At 33.7% G+C, this 23426-nt stretch overlaps 1 protein-coding gene and 1 long non-coding RNA gene across 7 annotated transcripts in view; one reads left to right on the top strand and one right to left on the bottom strand.

The window, feature by feature from the left end:
- Positions 1-4959, top strand: part of LOC103012857 (uncharacterized) — a 37873-nt gene extending 32914 nt beyond the window's left edge. The window contains exon 5 of the long non-coding RNA XR_450317.2: positions 4884-4959. This is a non-coding gene — a long non-coding RNA (uncharacterized LOC103012857). The remainder of the gene's footprint in view (positions 1-4883) is intronic.
- MICU3 (mitochondrial calcium uptake family member 3) overlaps positions 1-23426 on the bottom strand; it is a 101003-nt gene that overhangs the window by 17831 nt on the left and 59746 nt on the right. For 3 of the 6 annotated variants that reach the window (XR_009006523.1, XM_007174029.3, XM_057537315.1), the window contains exons 6-10: positions 22753-22835; positions 19720-19791; positions 16509-16547; positions 6530-6625; positions 405-505 (exon numbers count right to left, since the gene is read on the bottom strand). Coding sequence is in view for 5 of the 6 variants with exons in the window: in XM_007174029.3 (XP_007174091.1) it covers positions 405-505; positions 6530-6625; positions 16509-16547; positions 19720-19791; positions 22753-22835 (391 nt within the window). In the remaining variant the exon portion in view is untranslated. The remainder of the gene's footprint in view (positions 1-404; positions 506-6529; positions 6626-16508; positions 16548-19719; positions 19792-22752; positions 22836-23426) is intronic. The other 3 variants (XM_057537313.1, XM_057537312.1, XM_057537314.1) reach the window with 3 other exon arrangements.

Raw genomic sequence — 23426 nt, 5'->3', positions numbered from 1 at the left:
AAATGGGCATAACAAGAATATCTTGCAGGGTAGTGATGAGACTTAAAGGAGTTAATGTGCCCTGCCTCGTGTTTACTGCAGCAAACACTGTATACATGCCTATTATTATTATTACTGCAGCTTACTGAGACTGAGGAATTGGTAATATTCTTTCTTCTGAATATATAGGAAATAATCAATCCAGATATCTGGATATTTTTCCTCATTCAGTGACTTCCTGTTACATTTATCAGTAGAACTACTGGTACACAAGCACTGACGGGAGTGGATATTTGTTATAGAGTATCTTTAGTTAAGATGAAAGCAGCAAAGGGGTGAGTGTCACTGCACTAAATGATTCCTAAAGACCTTCCTGACTTTAGCATGTTAACATTTTTCAATACAAATATAAAAATTAAGCTCACCTATAAAAATCTTCAAAGTTGAGCTCAGCTTTTCCTTTCTTTCCAAAAAAGTGTACAAGAAGTGTAGTATCTGTTACTAAGTTTGTAATGTCATCAGCACGCTTTAAAAAAAATCACAATTTAAAGGTTAGCTGCAAGAAAACAAAACAGAATAGAGATATATCCCCCAAAGAACATAAATACATTAACATTAGAATGAAAAGCAGAAGGATGTATTAATACATGCCATTACAGTTAAAAAGTTCAAAATTTGAAAACAGAAATACAGATGAAATTGATGTTTATCCTCAAAAAACTTAAAGTTATGATTATATTAAGAAGTCTTCAACCACAAATTGTGCATATAGGGTATCTATAGTTTAAATGATCTAAAATAGTTAAAATCCTTTAGTAATCATCAAATATTTTATTTTTATTTAAGTAATTTACTTTGGATTTTCCTAATCAACCTGAAAAATTCCTTCATTTAGGATGTCCAAAAGAGGTAAATTCCTCAGATTATTGAACATATAGGGCTGACAAAAGAAGGGCCTCAAGCTTCGCAAAATAGTTTCCTTGAACCATGATTCTTCCCTATTGTATTCTTATCTATGACACTTTAAATGGAAGATACTGTATTTTGAAAGAGAAACTACAGTAATATTACCTTGGAATTTATATCATCTATAATTTTTTCCAAAGAAAAGTCTTACACTATTTTTTGAATGGATAAGAAATTAATTCCAGAGGATTTTCCCTTCCCCATTCAACTTGATAAACAAGTTCCAACAAATGTATTCTTAAAATAGCTTAATTATAGTCCTTATAAAGTTTAATGGCCTGAGAAAATCTTCCCTCTTTAATGTAGCTTTATAGGTTTCCTTTTGCTTCCCTCCTTCCCACCCCATTCCCTTTCCTTCCTTCTTTCTCTTTCCTTCCTTCTTCACTTGGTCATTAACTCATACCTATCTGATAAACTCAGTTACAAAAATAATAAAATTCAAGTGATTATAACCTCTACCCATGTATTATCCTGGGAAATCTAAGAAAAAGTAAGAGGTTAAATAATAAGTATCATTTTCTATATTTAAAAAATAACTGCAAATGTCCATCTAAATGTACATATTTGAAACTATTACTTCTTGACCAGAATCAGGATACCACTCCATAGAAAATGTAAGAAATAGAAAATATATACTTCTCTTCAAAGCATCAGTCGTCTTCCATGTTCCCTGATATAGTCTCATCTTACCCATCTTCCAAACACTAAATTTGGTAATCTTTTGATTCCTCCTAGCCCCCTTCCCTATCTTCCATGAAGATAGCCATTTTTATCCTTCATAACATTTGTTGGGTCTTTATTTCCCTTCTCCCTAGACCAAATATTATTCTTCTCTTGTAACGACTAGAATGGAGTTATAGAAGACTACATCTTCTGATAGGCTTTTTCCCCTCCAACATGCCCTCTTTTAATCCATGAAACTATGTTTCTAAAGTGATCTTTCTGCTACACGGATTACTCATGTCTCTCTTAAAGACTCTTTAAAACATGTAGGGTATCTTCTACTTTAAATTATCTAAAATTGTTGAGATTCTTTAGTAGTCACCTATGTAGTCTATATCTGTAATTTAGTTTGGATTTTTCTAAATAATCTCTAGAATGTAACCTCCTAATAATTGGTTTGGATGATCTCTACTACTTCTTATTTGAGTTTGCTGACAAGTTCCAAGTATTCTCAGGAGCTGGAATAACCGAGAAGTTCCCTATAATATAACCAACTCCTTTGATCTGATAGTGGTTTGATCTGATCACTTGGGGGAAAACGACACAGCCAGGAAGCCAGGTGTCACATACTATCTTTTAAATATACCTTCCTGAACAAGCTTATTATGAGTGTTGAGGAATATTAGTGGTGCCAGTCTTTCAAGGCCCCTTATGTGACAGATCAGTGTAATTTTTGAGTAGTGCTCAAAAGGCACTACTATTATACTTTCACCAGTAGCTTTAAGTTGAGAAGGTAGACTGATGTAATGGAAGGAGGACAGGATTTAAAATCAGAAGACCTGAGTTCACTGACTTTTTTGATCGTCAGCTTCCTTATCTGTAAAATGGGAAAAACCCTATCTACAATAACCATTTTCAGGATAAGGTTAGAATATGAATGTAAATGAAATATATACATGTTCTTATTGGTAGTCATAAGATGCTTTGGACAAAAGCATTAAGACCTTTGTGGGGGGAGAAGGTAGCTTGTTAATTATAGACATTCTTTTGTGATCGTGTATAATCAAATCTAATCAGTTTATTATCCAAGGAACAGCTTAATTTAGTAGGGGGAGGAAATATTTGAGAAGGCATGCCTAAATGGACCATAACAGTGGAGGCTCGAGCCAATCAGAGGTCAGCATGAAGAACTGGGGTATCCATCTGGAAGAGAGAGCGATGGAATGTGGAAGAGGGGCAAAGTGGCTGAGAAGAGGAGCAGGGATAAGGTCTTAGAACAAGTTGCTACTTCACAAATAAGCAGTAGCGTGGTGAGCAAATAGGATGATGAACTCAAGAGTCAGATTTCTGCTTTGAATTCTGACTTTTTTCCTCATTAGTTAAGTGACCTTGGGGAAGTTAATCTCACTGAGGACATAATTATCCTCAGGAACAACAACAGTACTTACCCTAAATGGTCGTTGTGAGGATGAGATAACTCACGTTAGTCAGCACTATAACCGGCATATTGTAAATGTTCAGTAAGTGTTAGCTATTATTATTTATTTCTGACAAATCAGTATATTCCAAGAAGTTGAAAAAGGACTAGACAAGACAGAAAATAATGTTGGAGCTTAATGCAAAAAAATATTTTTACATGGTATACTCTTGCTTCTTTTGTGTTATTGAAACTACACATATATGTTATATAGATCTAAAAAAATGCCTTAAAATGAGAGGATACAGGAACACCAAAAGTTAGAGAACCCTGATAACATAACTATGGAATGTTTTCCTCTAGTGTTGTCATGTTCCTTACCTCGAGACATAATACACTGAAATGAGGTGGCTTTGTTTTACACAGGTTTTAAATAATGACCTCATTCGGCCAGTTTTTCTCATGCCCATTGAGCAGAGCAAATCTTCATTTACAGTCTTTCATCATCGATATATTATTAGACTTAGGTTGCTCTTATCCAGATAATCCAGACCCACAGAGGCATAAACAACAGTTTGACATTAGAGAGAAAAATTAGAAAATGGAAATGGTGAAAACCTTTTCCCCCCATTCAGTGAAACAGAGTGCTGCTGGGAGTCACTGACAACTGTACCAGTGTCCTTGGTGTCCTAACTGTGTTACATAACTTAAATCTCAGGAGAGCTGAGACAAAAATAGAGACTTTATCCCTTTGATTCTTGTGCTCATTGTTAAAATAAAATGAATTCAGGTGTTTTCATATCAAAGCGAGAAAAAGCCACAAAAGAACCCCATGAGAGGCCAATATCTAACTTTGTTTTGATTAAAAATTATTGTAAATGATTTCATCAAAAATGGAATAAACAAATTAAAAAACTTGCATAAAATAAAAATATATCAAGCTATTAAAGAGTTTTAAGGAATTCTTTCAATGTATTTTTATTGATTACTATATGATAATAATCTTATCAAGCTCTATTCATGGGCTGGAGGAAATTGTCAAACTCTTGATGTGTTAGGAAGGTTTTAAATAACCTACTGAAACTTATTAAGGGTTAGTAAAGTTTAAAGCAGATAAGAAAAAAATTTTAATTTCATCTGTAAAGCTCAAAACAGTTTTTGTAACTCTGGTACTCACAGACTGTATTCAATAGCTGCACGATAGACATATTGTACTATGAATTCATTATCTATTATTTTGGTTAGAAAGTGGTATCAGCTGTGGTATTCAAATTTTCATTATAACATGGTTTTACTATCACTGAAAAAAAATTTATGGTTAGAAATAGCTCTGGAATAAGAATATGAGAGGCTAATCTCAAATTTACCTACATTATGTAAAGAGAACTGCTTTATCTCAATATTTACATTTTAAATATAAGAGGAACAAAGAAATACAAATAGATTTCTAAGCTTTCTTTCTGAACTAATTCGAATCCTGAAGTACTGACAGTATAAACAATTCAATGTTTCACTGGCATCAGTAGTAACCTATAAGGAATTATAATGAGTTGTAATTTAACTACAGCTAATTCTCAATTATCTTCTCTAATGTGGGAGGGCAGTAACAGAGATGATCCCCCAATAATTATTTTACTTGGAAACACAATATAAGTTTTGTTTTCTTCTTTTTCTTCGTACTTCTCTCCATCAAATTTATTTTCATGATGTTTGAGTCAATTCATTAATTGATTTAGCAGCTTATGATTACAGTTAATGGTGTGCTAGTGAACTGGCTCTCTAGGAAAATAAAAAAGTCTGATTTGTAGTGTTTGCCAACGTCTATGGTAGTAACACGCCTATCATGGTCAATTTGAAGGTACCAACGGAATGTCACAGAATGCTGAGTTGGGAAGAGATGTGCAGAACTAGCTCTGGGAAGCTGTAAAAGCCAGCTCCAGCACACATCAGATAGAGCAATAAACATCTTCAAAAGATCTTATGCAAATCTTATGTAAGATCTTTGAGTATATGTAAGAGCTGACTGGTCTTCTGATATTACCAAGATTTAAATTAAATTTGACATCTAATAAGCAGATTGTGCCTAACTGTGAGAATTTCTAGCAGAGTTAAATGGGATTGAAGATCGGTTGGAGGCTGAGAGGTGGACAGCCTATGGTGGGAAGCGACAGCAGGACACGACTGCTAATGTGAAGCTGGGCACAGCAGGCTTGTAGGGGCTCTAAGGACTAGTGTCCCCCGTTGCTCTTACTTTCAGGCACTGACTACTATATGCCTACATAAATGACTACAGGATTAAGCACTTCTAAAGTATGTGTAAGTGGACTATCTATTAGCACTTTACGCCTAAAAATAGCTAAAATTTAAAAGGTAATTTTTAAAGATTAATAATTACTGGTCATAATTACATCATATTTACATATCACAGACTATATATAGGGCAGAATGCTTTATTTATTTGTTTTAGGACTTTAAAATTGTGCACAAGTGACAAAATTAACATTTACAAGTGTTTACCCTGCTCTAGAGGTGTCCACTGAGTAGCACTGTATATGTGGGTAACAGAATTCATTCCAGTTTACTTCTCTAGATATTTTTAAGTATAACTTTTAAAAGTCAAACTTTAGAAAAAGAAACGAGAAGCCAACTTTCAAGAGAAAAAGATAATGAAAAAATACATCTCTTGGTATTTACTGAAAAGTCCTTTGTGGTAAGCCAGACAGCCATCTCTAATAAAGTTCTTAAAAATTCTTAATAGGCAACATAGAAAAGCATTTAATCTACAAGACATAGCCCATCTTTTAAAATGACAAACCCCTATTAACAGTGCCATAATGAGAGTGGGGTGGTGGGGACAGTCCACCTGAGGGCAGCAAAAAGGTATGTGTCTCTGTGGAATTCGAAAACAATAATGAATGATATAATGGTCAGTCTACTTTTAATTTTCCACACACTGGCAATCCTAACCAATGTCAAGGTAAAATGTCCTCCCTTCCCTGACTGACTGCTGTTAGCACACCTCCCCCATGCCCACCCTTGGTAAGCCACTCGCTATTAATATTAGGAAATCTGATTTTAAATCTACCATAACTCTAAAGCATTAGCTATCTTTTACCAAGTTAGAAGTTTCAGCATTTCATGTAACATTGCAAATTATAAGGTTAAAAGGTTCAGTGAAACTATAAAATAGTATTTGCAAATTTCCTGAAAGTGATCTTTAAGTGAAAAAGAACAGTATTTCCTTTTAATTAAGTTGGAAAGTCATGTTTTCTACAAGAAGCGAGTGGATTTACCATGGACTATTACAGGTGACCTTGCCGCCCCTGCCAGCACAGTTGACATATTCAAATATACCAATTTATATATAGGAATTATTGCTTTACTGGAGAAAAAGGGAAAATATAAAATATATTTTGGTTTAATCGCTGTGACTCAAAAATGAAATGAGGACTAGATTAACAAAATGGCAAATAGTACAAGGACCTGGTTGAGGTTTAATTATACCTCTGCGAGGTCTGAAAAGAGTGCTTGGCTTGTATTACGTCTCAGTGTATCCCAATAGCTTCTGGAGACAAGTTCCTCAGCATCTGTTTTAAGTACCTGTAGAAGTTTTAAGAAGCACAACTGAAATCTAAAGAATAGTCAGAAACAATGATAATTTATACAGTTTAAATCTCTTCTAGCCAACCTTGAAAAGAAAACACATTAGCTTACCTTTTTTGTTTTCTGCTGCACACAGCAGTATTATATTACATCACTGGTAAACCCAGGGCATTTTCAAAGGTGTAATGGTATATAACCACTGTTTCTAAGTACAATGTGGCTTTGTCAATAAGAATCACATTCTTCACCCCTGCCCCATGCCATTCTAATGAAACATACATAACTTCTAACAAAGTGTGAAATAAAAATTTTATTCACACCTTGTGTGAAGTAAATTCATTTGGAGAAGATTTTGGTTATTTTATAGCAACCTATAAAAATTAAGCTTAATTTAAAAATGAATCATTGTTGGTTAGCATATATTATGTTAGTGCATCAAAGAATCAAAATGACCATATCCATACTTTAGAGAAACTAAATTTAAATTAATCAAAAACTTGTCAAAAAGAAATATGCAAGTTGAAGGCAAACCACTCAAAGCTGATCAGGGATTTGGTGTCTATTGTAAATAGATCAGGTACTTTCTGATCTATTCCAAGGACAGAGCACTAGCTTCTATCTCGGTACAGGCTAGTCTAAAGCAGGCGATATCAGAATTAAGAGGCTAGTCTAAAGCAGGCGATATCAGAATTAAGAAGTGTAGTCTAATCTTTACATGAAATGTAGAACTACAGGCTTAACTTGGGTCTCTATAAACAGAAATAATTAAATGTGGTTTCTCTCAGGATCTACCAGGAAAGATTTCACAGATTCTCAGGCTTGGTCTTCTTTGGGTTATTGTGAGAAGAAAATGCTGCATGATGAATTTAGGAGTGAGTGGCTGATGATGAGAGAATTCTTATTTTTGTGTGTGTGTTAGTTTTCAAAAGTCCAGTACCACTAATACAATTATAAGCATCTGGGAATTATTTCAAAGATCTGTGTTTTAATTCATTATTATGAACTAGAAAACACTGCCTACCGCCCATATTTTAATAAACTCTTAATAAAATGTTAATAATAAAGTATTATTAAGCAGGAGTCACTTATATAACATAGATGTATTTATTACCATAAGTGTAAATGTAGCAATGTGGCAGAGAATCTACTCGTCACCCCCTTTAGTAACTAAGTAAGCTGTAACCAAGTAAAATTAACTGAGTGTAGCACTAGCACAGTTCATTTTCTTTTACACAGATATAGCAGAACCTCAATAGATGGTAACTAGATTAAATACTCTGCAAAGTTATCTAAATATTTTGAATGTGGATATATTTTTAAACTGTAATGTAGAAAGGCAGTATATAGTTAAGAAAAGGACTGTTAAACCAATCTAACTAGAAAATGAGGCTCACGACACTATTATTAGGAGGGTAACAGGAACGACGTGCTTGGTGAAGCCAGGCCTCTCCCCTACTTCCAAACCCTGGTCACCCTCACCCCTACCCCACCCACACAGACTTTGATGACATTAAAAATACTTACAACATATGAAGGGATAAAATTAGTTTGACAAACTATATTGACACGGATCTCTATAGGAAAAAATGTACGTTGTGAGCCTAGAAAAGGGAGGGAGGGAGGGAGGGAGGGAGGAAGGAAGGAAAAGAGCAAGAGAGGGAGGAAGGAGGGAGCCATAGTGTGAAAAGTTCATATACTGGAATCCTAACCCCCCAGGTGATGGTATTAGGAGGAGTGGGGCCTGTGGGAGATGATTAGATCATGAGGGCAGAGCCTTCATGGATGGGATTAGTGCTCTTAGAAAAGGGGTCTGAGAGAGCTCCCTTGCCCCCTTCCACCATGTGAGGACACAGTGGGAAGGTGCCACCTATGAACCAGGAAGCAGGCCCTCATCAGCTGCCACAGTGAATTTGCTGGTTGGGTGATCTTGGACTTGCCAGCTCTCAGAACTATGAAAAATGATTATTCGTTATAAGCCACCCATTTTAAGGTATTTTTGTTATAGCAGCTCAAAACAAAGACAGAAGGAAAGAAGGAAGGAAGTAAAATAAGGGAGAAAGGGAAGCTAGAAGGAACGAAGAAAAAGGAAGCTAGGGGAAAAAAGACCGACTTAGAGATGGGACTCTATCACTGTGGTAAGCAGAACAGAGGCTCCCTAAAGCGGCCCATGTCCAGACAGGTAAATACCCTACACAAAGTAAGGGTCTGAGAAAGGGTACACTCAGAGGTTAGGCAAACTAGGAAAAAAACCCCAAAATAGTAGCCCACAGAATCAGGGGGTCAACTGTCTTTGCTATTAGTGATATTTAAAAACACAGAAAAATATAAACAAACGAAAGAAAACTACATCTTTATAATCTGTCCCACTCTGACAAGTGTGGCCTGAGAAACCATAACCCGAGAATTGTAATTTAAAGTTACATGGGACTGCAGGTACCTGCAATGTATCATAGAAACAAACATATACACACAAGTCTTCCCAGGAAAAACACACCCTTAACCCAGCCCTTAAAGAATCCACACAGATGCATTCCAACAAATACCTGCTCATAATAGGAAATTACTAAACATAAAAGAACGTAAGCCACCATAAGTAGGAACCAGCAGAAACAACAAACAATAGAACCAGAGCTGCAGACTCTAGATATTGAAATTATTAGATATGGAATACAAAATAAGTTTAATAAGTTTAAAGAATATGAAGTTGTATTTGACAGGACTTCTTAGGAAAAAGGGGCTACCAAAAATTATTAGGCTGATTAGAAAAAAGAACCAAATAAAACTTCTAGAAATGGAAAATGAATCACTGAAATTTAATATCATATTATATATAGCTAGAGAGAAGATCAGTGAACTTGAAGATAATATGAATAAAGTATACAGAATGCAGTGTAAAAAGATAAAAAATATGGCAAATTAAAGAGGAGTTAAGAGACATTAAAACATAAATATCTATGAAAGCTCTAGAAAGTAATATTAGAGAAAATGGGAAAGAGGCAATATTCAGAGACATATTGGCAGTGGATATTCAAGAAATAATGAAAGCAAACAATCCTCATATTTAAGAAGCCCAATAAATTTCATGATAGATAAAAGCAAAAAGAGAGATAGACTGTAATAAAACTGTAGAATACCAAAGGCAAACAGAATCTTAAAAGCACCCAGAAAGAAAACAGATTGCCTACAAAAGAATAATAGACCCAGAGTTGACTTTTCATTTTCAGCAATAGAAGCCAGAAGACTGGGATGATACCACAATTCGCTGAGAATAAGTGTCAACCCATAATAATATATATAGTAAAATTCTTTCAAAATAACAGCATGTATACATATATCGAATCGTTACATTATACACCTGAAACTAATATAATGTTACATGCCAATTCTATCTCAATTAAAACAAACAAACAAATCCACAGAAACAGAAGAGGCTGGTGGTTGCCAGAGGCAGGTGGGAATGGTGGTGGTAGGGAAAGGGGTGAAGGTGGTAAAAAGGTGTGAACTACCAGTTATAAGATAGGTAAGTCTTGGGGATGTAATGTAAAGCATGGTGACTACAGTTAATAATACTGTGCTGTATGCTAGGAGTTGCTAAGAAAATAGGTCTTAAAGTTTTCATCACAAGAAAAAAAAATTGTAACTATGTGAGGGGATGGGTGTCAACTCAACTTACTGTGGTGTTTTGTGAGAAGTACATATATCAAGTTATGTTGTACACCATAAGCTGATACCATGTTATATGTCAACTATATCTCAATAAACTGGGAAAAAATAAAGGGAAAAAAAGAGATTTCCAGAGAGAGGGTTTTTAAAAAAATTTATTAGAAGATCATCACTTGAGGATATACTTTGTGAGTATAAGATTATGAGATTTAGGAATGGGTGAGATTAAAGAGGGAAATACTGAGTAAAGAATAGCAAATATATAAGTAATTAGAAACAAACATGAATGATACATATTTTAGAAGTCTAACTTGTGGGATTAAAAAAAGACAAGGGCAAACGTTCAATTTTAAGTACCCATGCCAGGAGAGGAAAGAACGGTATTAAAGAACTTTTAAAGTCTATTTTTGAGAAAGCAAATAAAGATATGGCCTAATCTAAGACTTTATTATTTTAAGTATTCTTATTAAAATTTCAAGAATAACTACACAAAGAAATACAGTGACTGTCTTCTAAACTCAAGATAAACCCAGGTAATGCAAAAGAAAGTAAGAAAAGAGAAAAAAAACAGTATATAGAATGGCTAAAATAAATCCAAATAAGTTAGTAATCACAGTAATGTAAATTGACTGAATTTTCCAATTAAAAAGCATATATTATCAATCCAGATAAAAAGGAACCGATAAAATACACAAAATATACTTTTAAAAAAGACATATCCAAAATATAAGGAAAATGAGAGGTTGAAAATGATAAACCAGGCTTCTAGTAATGACAGACTAGAAAAAACAGTGCCAATCTTCTCACTGAGAATAACTGAAAAAAACTGGACAAAATATAATATAGATGCATCTTAAAGCATCTTAAAGACATTATTTGCCTTTTGTACTGTGTTGACTGGTACAAAAGCAATGGTGGGTAAAATTGCTGAAGCCTTAGTACAATGACAGCACCAAAGACCAGAGTCATTACATTCTTCAGAAGTTGTCACATTCTTCAGTTTCACATACTCAAATACTCATATTTTTTTAAAAAAGTTTCACTTAAGAATGTACTTGCTGAAGAATAAAACTCATAATTGTGTTAATTTAATCTTTGAGCACACATCTTTTTGACATTCGGTGTGAAGGGAAGCATGCATAACGCACTTCTGTCTAATGAAGGACTGTGGTTGCCTTGAGAAAAGACATCTATGCGGTGGTTTGTGTTGCAAGGTAGACCAGCCACTTTTTTCATGAACCATCATTTTTACTTGAAAGAACAACGGATACACAAACTATGGTTATTTAGACTTTGGTATGTGGCAGGCATCTTTTTGGAAGATGAACCAAGGGAGCTTGTTGCTTCAAGGGAAACAATTGATAGTATTTGTTGCCAAAACAATATACTGCAACAGATTGAATACAGAAGCATCTGTGAGAAACCAGCGGTCTTCTACTAAGTCAGACATTAAAGAGATTTGCAAAGAATGTAAAATACCACTTTTCTCACAATATTTTTGACATTATTTTTCATAAAAAATGTTTATGGTAACATGAGAGTTTTTAAAATTATTTTTAAATGTATTAATATTTATAATTTTCTCAGTTTTATGGCAAAAATAGATGAATATAACCAACATAAACAAAAGCTCTTTTGGATTCTCAATTATCTTCAACAATGTAAAGGGGTCCTGAGACCAAAACGTTTGAGCACTGCTGCTTATAGCAATAAAAGTGAATGAACTAGGACCAGATACAATAACGCAGATGTAGCTGCCAATCATGATGTTGAGTCAAAGAAGCAACACATAGAAAAACTCATTTAATATGATCCCATTTATATGAAGATCAAAAATGGGCAAAACTAAACTATATTGTTTAGGATACATAAGTAGGTCATAAAACCTCAAAGCAAAGCAAAGAAACGAATGACATAAAAAGTCTTGATTGTGGTTATCTTTTGAAGGAGAAGAAGGGATTATGATTGGAGACATATGAAGGGGCTTCTTGGGGTACGGCAAAGGCAATGTTTTATTTCTTGATCTATATTATATAGTAGTTAAACTTTTATTGTTTTTTGTTTTGTTTTATATTTACGTTCTATCAGCAGTATATTTCTGAACTAAAATACATATTTAAAAAATCAGGGAAAGCTTCATTATCACTAGAGGTAAAAATAGACAATAAAAAACACAAAATGGAAAATAACATGTTAATAAAAATAAACGTAGTATATTTATTTTGACAATAAAATAGATTTTTAACACAAACACATTTCTAGAGATCTAGGGATAGTATATAATCAAAGATTTAACTTGCTAAGACGATTTAAGTAATCTATATTCTTATACAGGCAATAAGAAGGCTTTGAAATATATAAAATAAACAAAACCAGAATTATAAGTAGAAATTAACAAGTCTATCATTGTAATGTGTAATTTAACACATTATTTGACAGAACAGCAGAAAAAAAACATTAGTAATGATAGAGATTTAAAACACATAATTAATATGTTTGGTCATATATATATTACAACCCTGTACCCAAAATTGAAGAACACACATTCTTTTCAAACACAGATCATTTATGAATATTGACATTGTTTTAGTCCATAAAACAAGTTCAATCCATGTCAAAAAATTATATAAAAATTGGTACATTTTTTGACTACAATGAAATTTGGGTAATAAAGATAATCTTTAAAAAAATTTGTAAAATATAAGGTATGTCAAAGTCAAATATACTTGACTTTTGCATTATTTATTCTTTTGAATGTTTTATATTTCTTTTCATTACTGTAGTAAGATAATCAAGAGCTGACTATATGAGAAATATGAAAAGAATCAGGGTTGTTTGGAAGAGAAAAGGCTGTAAGGTAACTATCTTCCAGGATACAAAAAAGTATGTTCAATCTTACACTGTAGCAAGGAATAATTTGACAGAATACAGGCAAAACCTACTGTAAGGATGATGAACTTTTGGAACAGGTTACTACAGAGGCCACAGAATCTCTGTCTCTATAGTAAAATCCAGAGGCCCTGCCTTTCTTGAAGGAACTTCTTCCTAAAGATAGAATCTTAGGTTATATTCAGCTCCATGAACTACACTCAAATTAGATACTTTATCGCTCCAGTTGATCTACAATTCTGGAAACTAGCAGAAAATTGCCAGTTAATTCATAACGTTATACTAATATATTTGTGAAAACATACATCAACGATATTTCATATAAATGTTCAGGCTGTCTGAATTTTTTTCTAATTTTAAATAAATCTTCCTTGTTTGCTTGCATTTTTTTTGAAAATAATCATTCTTTTCTGAGCAAAAATTTTCCTATTATACGAAAAAAAGTCAGTTTATATAGCCAACTAAACTAAGGGAGTTGAAACATCATGTAATACATTTAAGACTGGGGATAAAAAAATGACATCAAGTTATATCACTTTAAAATATGTATTTTATATTCTTAGATGAAAAACAAAGATGTCTTCAGTAAAATAAAATATATATATATTATCACAACAAAATGTAAATTACCTATTACATAAGCAAGAATATAAATGAAATATGTAATTTAAATCTGGTTCTCAATATTATTCTCTTAATGTCTAAGTGACTACAATTTGCATATGTAGCTTAAACTAGAGCTATATTAGTACCTATTTCCTTTTAACAATATTACTCTGAAATATATTTTTTAAAAAACCATTTGTAACCTGTATGAAAATTATTTATGAGTTTTCCCCCGGGCGGCGTCAGCTTAGCTCGTCCCCACCAAGGGGGGAAAACTGCGGTGAGGTGGGGATGGTGGTGTGCTGAATTGGGCGATTGGGATTGACATGTATACACTGATGCGTATAAAACTGATGCCTAATAAGAACCTGCAGTATAAAAAAAACAAACAAAACAACTAATACTAAACTTTCATTGGGTTATTTGTATGGAAATATGTTAATATAAATGTTTCAGACATTACATGAAATTCCTAAAAATCTTATATTTGTATTTGTATGGAAATATGTATGGAAATATGTTAATATAAATGTTTCAGACATTACATGAAATTTCTAAAAATCTTATATTTGTATTTGTATGGAAATATGTATGGAAATATGTTAATATAAATGTTTCAGACATTACAGGAAACTTCTAAAAATCTTATATGTTCTGGTATAATGTTATAAGTAATAATCCTAGTTATTACTTTAAAATGTATATCTCAGAAATAACTAATTTTCTTTTCAACTGCATTATTATGAACTTTCATCAAATCTTTAACCATGGTCATTTTTAAGTCTTTTGTCATTTACAGACAGTTCTGGGTGTACTCTGATGATTTTGCAAATATGTTCCTATAAAAGGGTTTCATCTTCAAGAAATTCATGGAAAAGACTCTGACAAGTAAAGGTTTCTGGTAACTGACTGTACTGCTGAACTGAATGAATAAGCATTTTCAGAACTCTAATGAAAAACTGATGAACTCATAAAAGTGCTAACAAAAGATCAAGATGAAAAAAAAATTAATTACATGGGACTGAGTGAACTGATGAGGATGAGTATAATTTTTGTGACTTTCTGTCTGAATTTAAAAAAAAAAAAAATCCCACAAGGACTCAGAGGCAAAGAATATACAAATCAATTTTCACTGCAAAGTAAAGGAGCTGTTACAGTGGAGGATTACTGGACTGAATGTCAATATTATGACATAGTATGAGTGTGTTTCATGTTTGGTAATTGCAATCATTGTTGCTTTTGTTGTGGTCATCCATGTACAATGCTTGGTGTCAGTCTATTTATCTCTTGTAAAAATAAAATACAGTGTGTGTGTGTGGGGAAAAAAAAAAAGAAAAAATAAATTGCCACATTTGGAAAAATGGTTCATGCAATGACATATTAGATTAGAAAAATAAATTAAAAAGTAATAATTATTATTAACATTTATTAAGTTTCACAGGGCATATGGCATTAGAATCTATGAGATTTTCATCTTACACATTCTTATATATTTTTGAAATAATTAACAGACGAATCTTTTAAAAATTTTAAGAAAATGGTAGACTTTATTTCATGGAAAACAGTAGTGAATTTTGCAGAAAAAATTTAAAGTATCTTGTAAGGGATCAGAACAATTAGTCAGTCATAAGGTTCCCATGGACTTGGCTTGTTTTCCAACCCATTCTAGGTCCATTCCTTGTGACTTACACAAGATATCTTAGGTTTACCTTATGCTGAATCAGCCTTCAGTGTATACTTAAATCTAGAACAGAATTAGTTTTTATAGTTTGGAATTTTTATTAAATATCCAACACAGGAGGCAACACACCTAGAGTTTACACTATAACTGGAACACTTTCAGCAGGACAATTCTGAGTCAGTCACCCTGAATTCAAGAGCTTCTCTCAGGTGGAATTTGTATAATTTGAGGGATCCTTCTAAGTGACTTAAGGATCCTTGGGGAAATCAAATGGACTGTGCATGTTTACATTCAAAAGGGGCCATGGCCTACTCTTAGTTGTGTAGTAGCTGGGCTAACCAACAAGCTCTGACTTTCCAGGAGAAAGGAAAGAAGGAAAGCGTAGTGTAAGAAGAGTACAGTTGGAAGATCATTTGCAGGAACTCCCAACTTTTTCAGGAAAAGATGAGTCTGAAGATCATAATCCTTTTTGAGAAGTAACATGTGATAGAGTGATATATCAAACATATCAAGTGTCATCTTATACCAGACTTTTGTATAGGCCATAGGCAGAAGGCAGGCATCAAAGGTTTTAGAAAAAAATTTGGGAGAAATACGGAAAACTAAGAAAAGTTTATCCATTAATATCTTCTTTACTAGAATTAAGAAAAGACTGTATACCAGATGGACAGATCCAGTTCTTAAAATACCTGTGTCCTGCAAGAGCATAGCCTGAGAATCTGCTCCATAAATTGTATTTGACTCTTCAAATACTACTGAAAAATATAAAATTTCAATTATTCTACCAGAGTTTTTGGTTGTTTCACTCACCTTTCCCTTATTTTAATTTAAAGCTAAAGATATATAATTGCTCTGTTAGTTTTAGTCTTCTCATAAATCTAGGAAGGAAATAAAATTTTTTGGCCTGGTTGCACATTATTATATTAGATAAATTCCTAAACATTCTCAATAATAGATCTGGCTTTATACAGAAAAACAGCATTATCAAGTAAAACAGGTGAGGACTATTTACATAAAGAACATTTAAAGTATTGTACATACACTATTAGTAGGAGAATGGTATCCATAAAGTTGAAGACGCTGACATAGAGCACAAAGGGCCAAATGAAGTGTCACATTTCAGAATGAACCCAAGTATAGCAAAAGAAAAAAAGAAAAAGATGACAAAATAATCAATTAGGAAGGGCAAATCATTATGCTACATTCTATATAGAGCATAAACACGGTACAAGTGGGATAAATGTTAAAGATGAGTAGCAAAGTTTTTAAAATCTCATATAATTAAACATTAAGTGAACTTGTGCTCATTTCAACCACTTTCATTTTAACTTTTTGATAGAACTACTGCTTTGAGTAAAACATGTTCCTCCAAAGTATGCAGTTTTATTGAGACATGCTTCAGCGATTCCATGTGGGATAAGGGGGAAACCTAGATGCAGCAGCATGGTGGTGGGAATGGTATGAGACCTACAGTGGCATCTTCTCCTGTTAGTGCCATGACCTCAGGCAAGTTAACAAACCTCTCTAAGATGGTTTTCTCATCTGTAAAAAGGTAGGATACTTACCTCAGAGAAGTGTAATGAGGACTAAATGAGAGTAACATTTATAATGGATATAGTACAGAGCTTAGCACGTAATAAGTGTCCCAAGAAATTTTATGCTCATTTCCCTCTTTCTTTCTGAAGCACAGTTAATTTTGGTATGTAAATATTTTACAATTTAGTCTTGCTCAGATTTTGATTTGGGTATGTAATAATTCAGTTTAAAGTAGCTGTATCGTTCTACTAACTAAAAGAGAATTTCGTGTTTCACAATTAGCTAATCTTTTTGAGTATTTATTATATTTCATACACGGTTAAGTGGCTACATGTTTTAGCTCATTTAACCCCCATAACAACCACATGTGCTCATTACTCCTATTCTCGTACAAATGAAGAAACTGTGGCACAGAGACATTTAAGGACCTGGTTCAAGGTCCCCCAGGCAATGAATGGCAGAGCTAATAGTCAAACCCTGAAAATCTGGCTCCTGAGCCTGTGCTACACTGTCTCCCTAATGTAATCTATATATTTTCACTATAAGCTAAATTTCAATTGCTTCAAAACTCAAAAATCTCATCAGTTCAGATACGCATTATTTAAAATGTGACAACTATTAACAATAAGTTACCACTAATTATTGTTATTGTTAAACACAGTAACAAATATTTGGAGAGAGCTGTATTGTCCTAGAGTGTTGTTTAGTTCAGAGGTTGTACTAAAGATTATTTCTGAATTGTTTTAAGAAATAGTTCTGAGAGCTAAATTCTGTAAATGAGATTTCAGGAGCCACTAACTGTAAGCTATGTAAGATAAACACCTCTGAGGTACCCATGGAGATCAGTGCCTTTAGCAAGCATTCCTTTACACATAAATAAGTTATATACTACTTATAAGTTATTTTTATCTGTTCTTTAAAACAAGTCTCCTTCCCCATATATTTGCTACAGAATGCTTCATTGATCTACGTATATTCATGTAAACTAATACAATTTAGGGTATGCTGATATAATTTATATTTCATAATTCAGATAGACTTTCCCTAAGTAATCCAACTTAATGAAGTTTTACTATATCACTATTATTTGCATTAAATCATCACTATTAAAATTTACTTTACCTGGGCTGCAATGACGCTTTTGTGCTGACACCGTAGCTTTTCCCAATGTGGGTTGTCTGCTATTATTATTCCCTTTCCTCTCTCCCTTTGTTACTCGACTTAGGTATTTTAGTAAATGTTAATGATTAGAATAGGACTGTAACTTTACTGGAAGATCCATTAAGTCCTTTCTGGCATTAGTATAAATAAACAGTTAAATTTGTATCCATTGAAATACTATCTACTTTATCACAGAGGTTTACCAAAAGATTCATTAACATAATTCAACCTCCTTAATGATATTTTATAAACAACTTGCCTATCCAGTCAATTGGGGGTAATCCATCAAAATTAAAATAATTGTTTACTCTTTTAGTATATTATCTATAGACAGTGTCTTCTATTGATATAAGTGTCTTCCATAATTAGTCTACTGGGGGTGATTCAACAAATACTGATAAATATATCATAGTCAAATATCCTAAGAAATAATATGTATTCATAATTCTGATAATCTGCTTTTATTAGTATAAACACATACTTCGTAAATCTACTGGGACTGAATATGACACCCATCTGCTGCAGATAACCCATGTTTAAAAAAAACCTAATACATATCCTTATAACAATGAGAATAATAAAAAATGTTGCAGTTCTTTGAAGTTAATTATTTGAATTCCAGATAGACCAATTAAACTATTTCACAGGGCCATGAATTTGCAAATTAAACAATTATCATTTACATGCCAACAAAATTCACCATGTTTCTGCTATCTAAGTACCAGAGGAAGAAATATGCTACAGTGGGTAAAAGGGCAGGTTTTGGAGCTGGCCAGCCATGGGTTCAAATCTTGGTTTTGCCATTTAATAGCTATGGAATTTTGGACAAGATACTTAACCTTTCCAACTGTCAGTTTTCTCATCTATAATTACAGATAATAAGGGAACTGTTGGGTAGAGTAAATGAGAAAACGCATGCAAAGCACCTAGTATAGTGCCTGATACTAAGGTCTCAGTAGCTGCGTGTTATTTTTATTATGTGAACCTGGGTTGTTGTCAGGCTGACATACTTGCGACAAGCGAAAAAGAAAACTAGTAGGAAAATGGAGGGAAATGTTGCTTAACTCTACCTTCAGAATAAGATGAAAACATTACTCTCACCAGAAGAAGAATCTATAATATATATATTTCTATGAATGCAAAAACACATATTATTTCCTTGTTTTTGCTTCAACATTCATATTGTTATAGCACCACTAAATTTACTCACAGGTATAATTAAATCTTTGCAATTCACCTTTAAATTTTTACATGCATAATGATCTGTATTAATCTATTATATGATATACCCTTCAAATCTCATGGATAACAACAATACAGATGAAAATGATTTAATGAATGTGATTATGGATACAGATGTTTAATATCAATACTTGATATAAATATTGATATCAAAGCATATAAATACTGAAGCAATTTTTCTACATAAGAACTTAAGAAAGTTTTCAAGAAAGGGACAGGTCCAAAGTTACAGGCTTTAATTATTGTTTCTCAACATGAATAAAATAATTCTTGCCTAGAAAACCCCCCTGAAACTACTATAAATTATTCTTACCAGCATTGCACGCTTTTCTTCATCTCCTTTAGTTTCTCTCTTTTCATTTTTTTTCCTGAATATTTCTTGAAGCTGAAAAAGAAAACAATCAAAAATCAAATATCCAACAAGAGATTCTGGGTACCTACCTAACACCCTGTGCTAGGTATATTCTAAAAAGAAAGAAAATAGTTAGTTTCATATACCAAGATCATTAAAACTAGTATAAATATGTTTTCTGATATCAATGTTTTTCCTGAGAAAAAGGCAACCCAGAACCAAAGGATCTATTAAATAGTTTTACTTTATCTCTAAGACACAAAGATGTGGAGCCTGTGGCATATACATAAAAAGAGATGAAGCCTACTGAGGGATAAAGGACATTGGACCAGAACTCAGGGGTCTGGGCTTGAGCCCATCTTCTGTCATACACTAATTTTATAATGGGGGACGGGTCATTCAACCCTCGCTGGGCTCCAATCTGCTCATATATGAAATGCAGAGGGACAACCTCTTAGACAACCTCTAAGGTCTCTTTCAGGTAACTGAGCATCGTGGTAGGAACATGGGCTCTCCATGTAGAAGCCCTTGAGCAAGTTAGTCTAATTATTTAAGGCTTGTTTTCCATATCAGGAACATGAAGATAATCTCTTCCAGAATCTCTTAGGGCAGCATTTTCTTCCAGCTTTATTGCGGTATAATCGATAGGTCTTATAAAAATAATGTTGTGCAGAGTAAATATTACAAGTAATTACTTAGCACATTGCCTTTCACACAGTAACTTCTCAATAAATGTTAGCTACCATTATACAAGGCATTATTTCCTCTTTAAAATCCTATTTTACAAATGGAAGCCTAATCCTATCTCTATTTCAGTTTTCCGACAAGGTCACTGCTCTTGTCTGTGTAATTTGAACAGCTATCTCAACTCTTTATTTCATTTTGTATGGCTATAGTTGAAAGTCAAAATGTATTACCTCCCAAGATATGAAATAACAATTAAAATATACAGTACAAAATGTAAATGATTTTATTAACACATAAATTTATTTCCACACTTTTTCTTAGTGAAAAGAGTTTTTATTTTTCACAAGGTTATTAATAATCACTTCATAAATAGGCAGGAGGATTGCAGATTTTAGACCTCTACATATAGCTTTGCCCAACTCCACCTCTACTTCCAAACTCTTTGCTGTTTACAAACAAACAACAAACAAAAAACTATTAGTACACAGCCACTGCAGAGTAGACCACCACTTCAAAGCAAGGGCAACTTTTGTAAGAGTGTACAGTGGAAATAAATAGAAATTCTGCATGAATGTTTTTACCTCCCGTCTCCACAAACAGACAAGATTCCGAAACACAGGCAACTTCCAATGAACTGAGTTCCAAAAGTTAATCTTTAAAACAGTGGGGTGGAACTTGGCACTGCTGTCATAGAAAGTTTATTGAAAATTATTTAGATTACTAGGCCCATTGTGAAAGTCCTAAAATACAGCTGTACACTATCATGACAGAACTATAGTAAACTAAGTCTGTCCATTTTAGGGTGTTAGGTACATCTCTCCATCTACTGCAGTGAAACTGAAACCTCTCGCCTCCCCAATATCCTGAAAAGCACTGCAGTGAGGGACCCTTTGTGGTTCCAGCTCCAGTGACTTGCTCAGGCACTGTACTCAGGCAAGGGCCACATGGGTGTTAGATTAAGCCTTTTGATAGATCGCAATAATTCGTTTGCTTGCTTCCTTTTTAATGGCTAATTAGCTTTTGATGAGGATTTCTCTCTCTTCTCTTTCCTACCATGGAAAAGAATGATTGCATAGTTTCTCTTCTATGCTCCAGCCTCTGAAGAAGATACTAAGCTATTTAAGAGGTTTTCCAAGGGATTCTTATTGGCTCGTTACAGAGGAAAAATAGAAAATTAAATGGCTATTTATGTTATTTTTCCCTTCTCTTTTCACTAGGAGAGTAGAGGTAAATATTGAGTTAAACATAAATGCTAAGGGTAGAGGTTGTTACTGGAAAGAGTAAACTAATGTTAATCTCTGTTTTGGAGAAAAACAGAATAGGCATTTGGTCACAGAAGTAGATACAGGACACAGGGGTAAAAAGCAATGGAAAAATTCTGGAAGGAGGGGGTGGTAAGATGAGAGAGCAGCTGAAGATGCTGCCAGACCAGCACCAACACGGGACCAGTCGGGTGAGAAAGGCTGAAGGACAAATACCAAGAACACTCTTACCCTCCACTGCAGATCAGCCCCTGGTCAAAGACAGGAGAAGGGAGTAGGAAATTGGGCTAAGACTGGAATACAAGGCAGCAATGAGTGGAAGAGAAAAGGAAAAAGAAAAATCGTAAATCCTTTAATGAGAAGGAAGGGGGAGGTCCTGTGACAAAGAGCTGTCTGTGATTGGGTGGCTGACATGATAGAGACTGAGCATGCGTAACACCTCAGGATTGCTTGTCACCCACCCAGTGGAAAACATTTGACACATTTCAAACTTCCAGAAGATGTGTAAACAACTATAAGCATCTTCATACACTGAATATAATTTATTTTTTTATAGTGTAAAAATCATTCAAAATAGGGACTTCCCTCGTGGTCCAGTGGTAAAGAATCCGCCTTCCAACGCAGGCGACGTGGGTTCGATCCCTGGTGGGGGAACTAAGATCCCACGTGCCACGGGGCAACTAAGCCCACGCGTCACAACTACTGAGCTCAGGGGTCTCAACTAGAGAGCCCGCGGCGTGCCACAAACTACAGAGCCCACGTGCCCTGGAGCCTGTGACACAAGTAGTGAAGAGGACACCCACACGCCACAACTAGAGAGAAGCCCACGCGCCACAACGAAATATCCTGCGTGCAGCAACGAAGACCCAACATAGCCAAAAAGAAAATCATTCAAAATAAAGTACATGAGTATATACTTTATTAAATTAAAGTGAAAGCATAAAAATTTCACTCTTTTTTCTACAACAGTATTCTAAATAATGCAAAACATAAAAATATAAGCAATATTTAATTATTGATAAAATGTAGCCTGTAATATACATACCACCAAAAACTCCTTTTTATCCACCATCTCATTGCCATCGGTGTCAAACATGTTGAAAGCTATTCTAAAACCTGCATGTGGCTCTGCCGGAAAAGAACAGGAAAAGTATTTGTGAAATGAAAAAATGTTTTTAAAGTAAAAAAATCCACATTAATTGTAAACAATTATTCACATTCTATACAGAAATACTTTCTTTAACCAAGAAATTAAAAGCAACATGTTATTATTTAGTTAAATATAATAAAAGCTACATATAAGTATATATATTTCTGCTTCATAAATTAGCACATTTAGTAACACAATTGATAATACACTTTAAATCTACTTGTGTAATACCTGTTGCATAGCACTGACAGTAAAATTTGACTACCTTCCTTCCAAAGATAAATATTTCTTTCTTATCCAAAGTCTGTCAGTTGGTTTAAAAGGAAAATATCAGCTCATCACATTTGAAGTATTTTTAATATGTCAGCTACTTAGAGCAGAAGGAAAAATGAGAATATGACACAATGGATCAGTCTAAAATCTTGGGAAAATTATAATGGAAATAACCTGTGAAAAAATGTCAAGCATGAGAGATTACATATTTGGGTTTGAACTTCTAGAGGCTTCAAATACAGAAATATAAAATAAAGAGAGCTTGAATAATTAATTCCCCCCAAATACAAGGAACA

The sequence above is a fragment of the Balaenoptera acutorostrata genome, chromosome 21 (genome assembly GCF_949987535.1).
Source record: "Balaenoptera acutorostrata chromosome 21, mBalAcu1.1, whole genome shotgun sequence".
Lineage (NCBI taxonomy): Eukaryota > Metazoa > Chordata > Mammalia > Artiodactyla > Balaenopteridae > Balaenoptera > Balaenoptera acutorostrata.
Note: the sequence above shows the minus strand (reverse complement) of the source record. Positions and strands in the feature narration are given on the sequence as shown.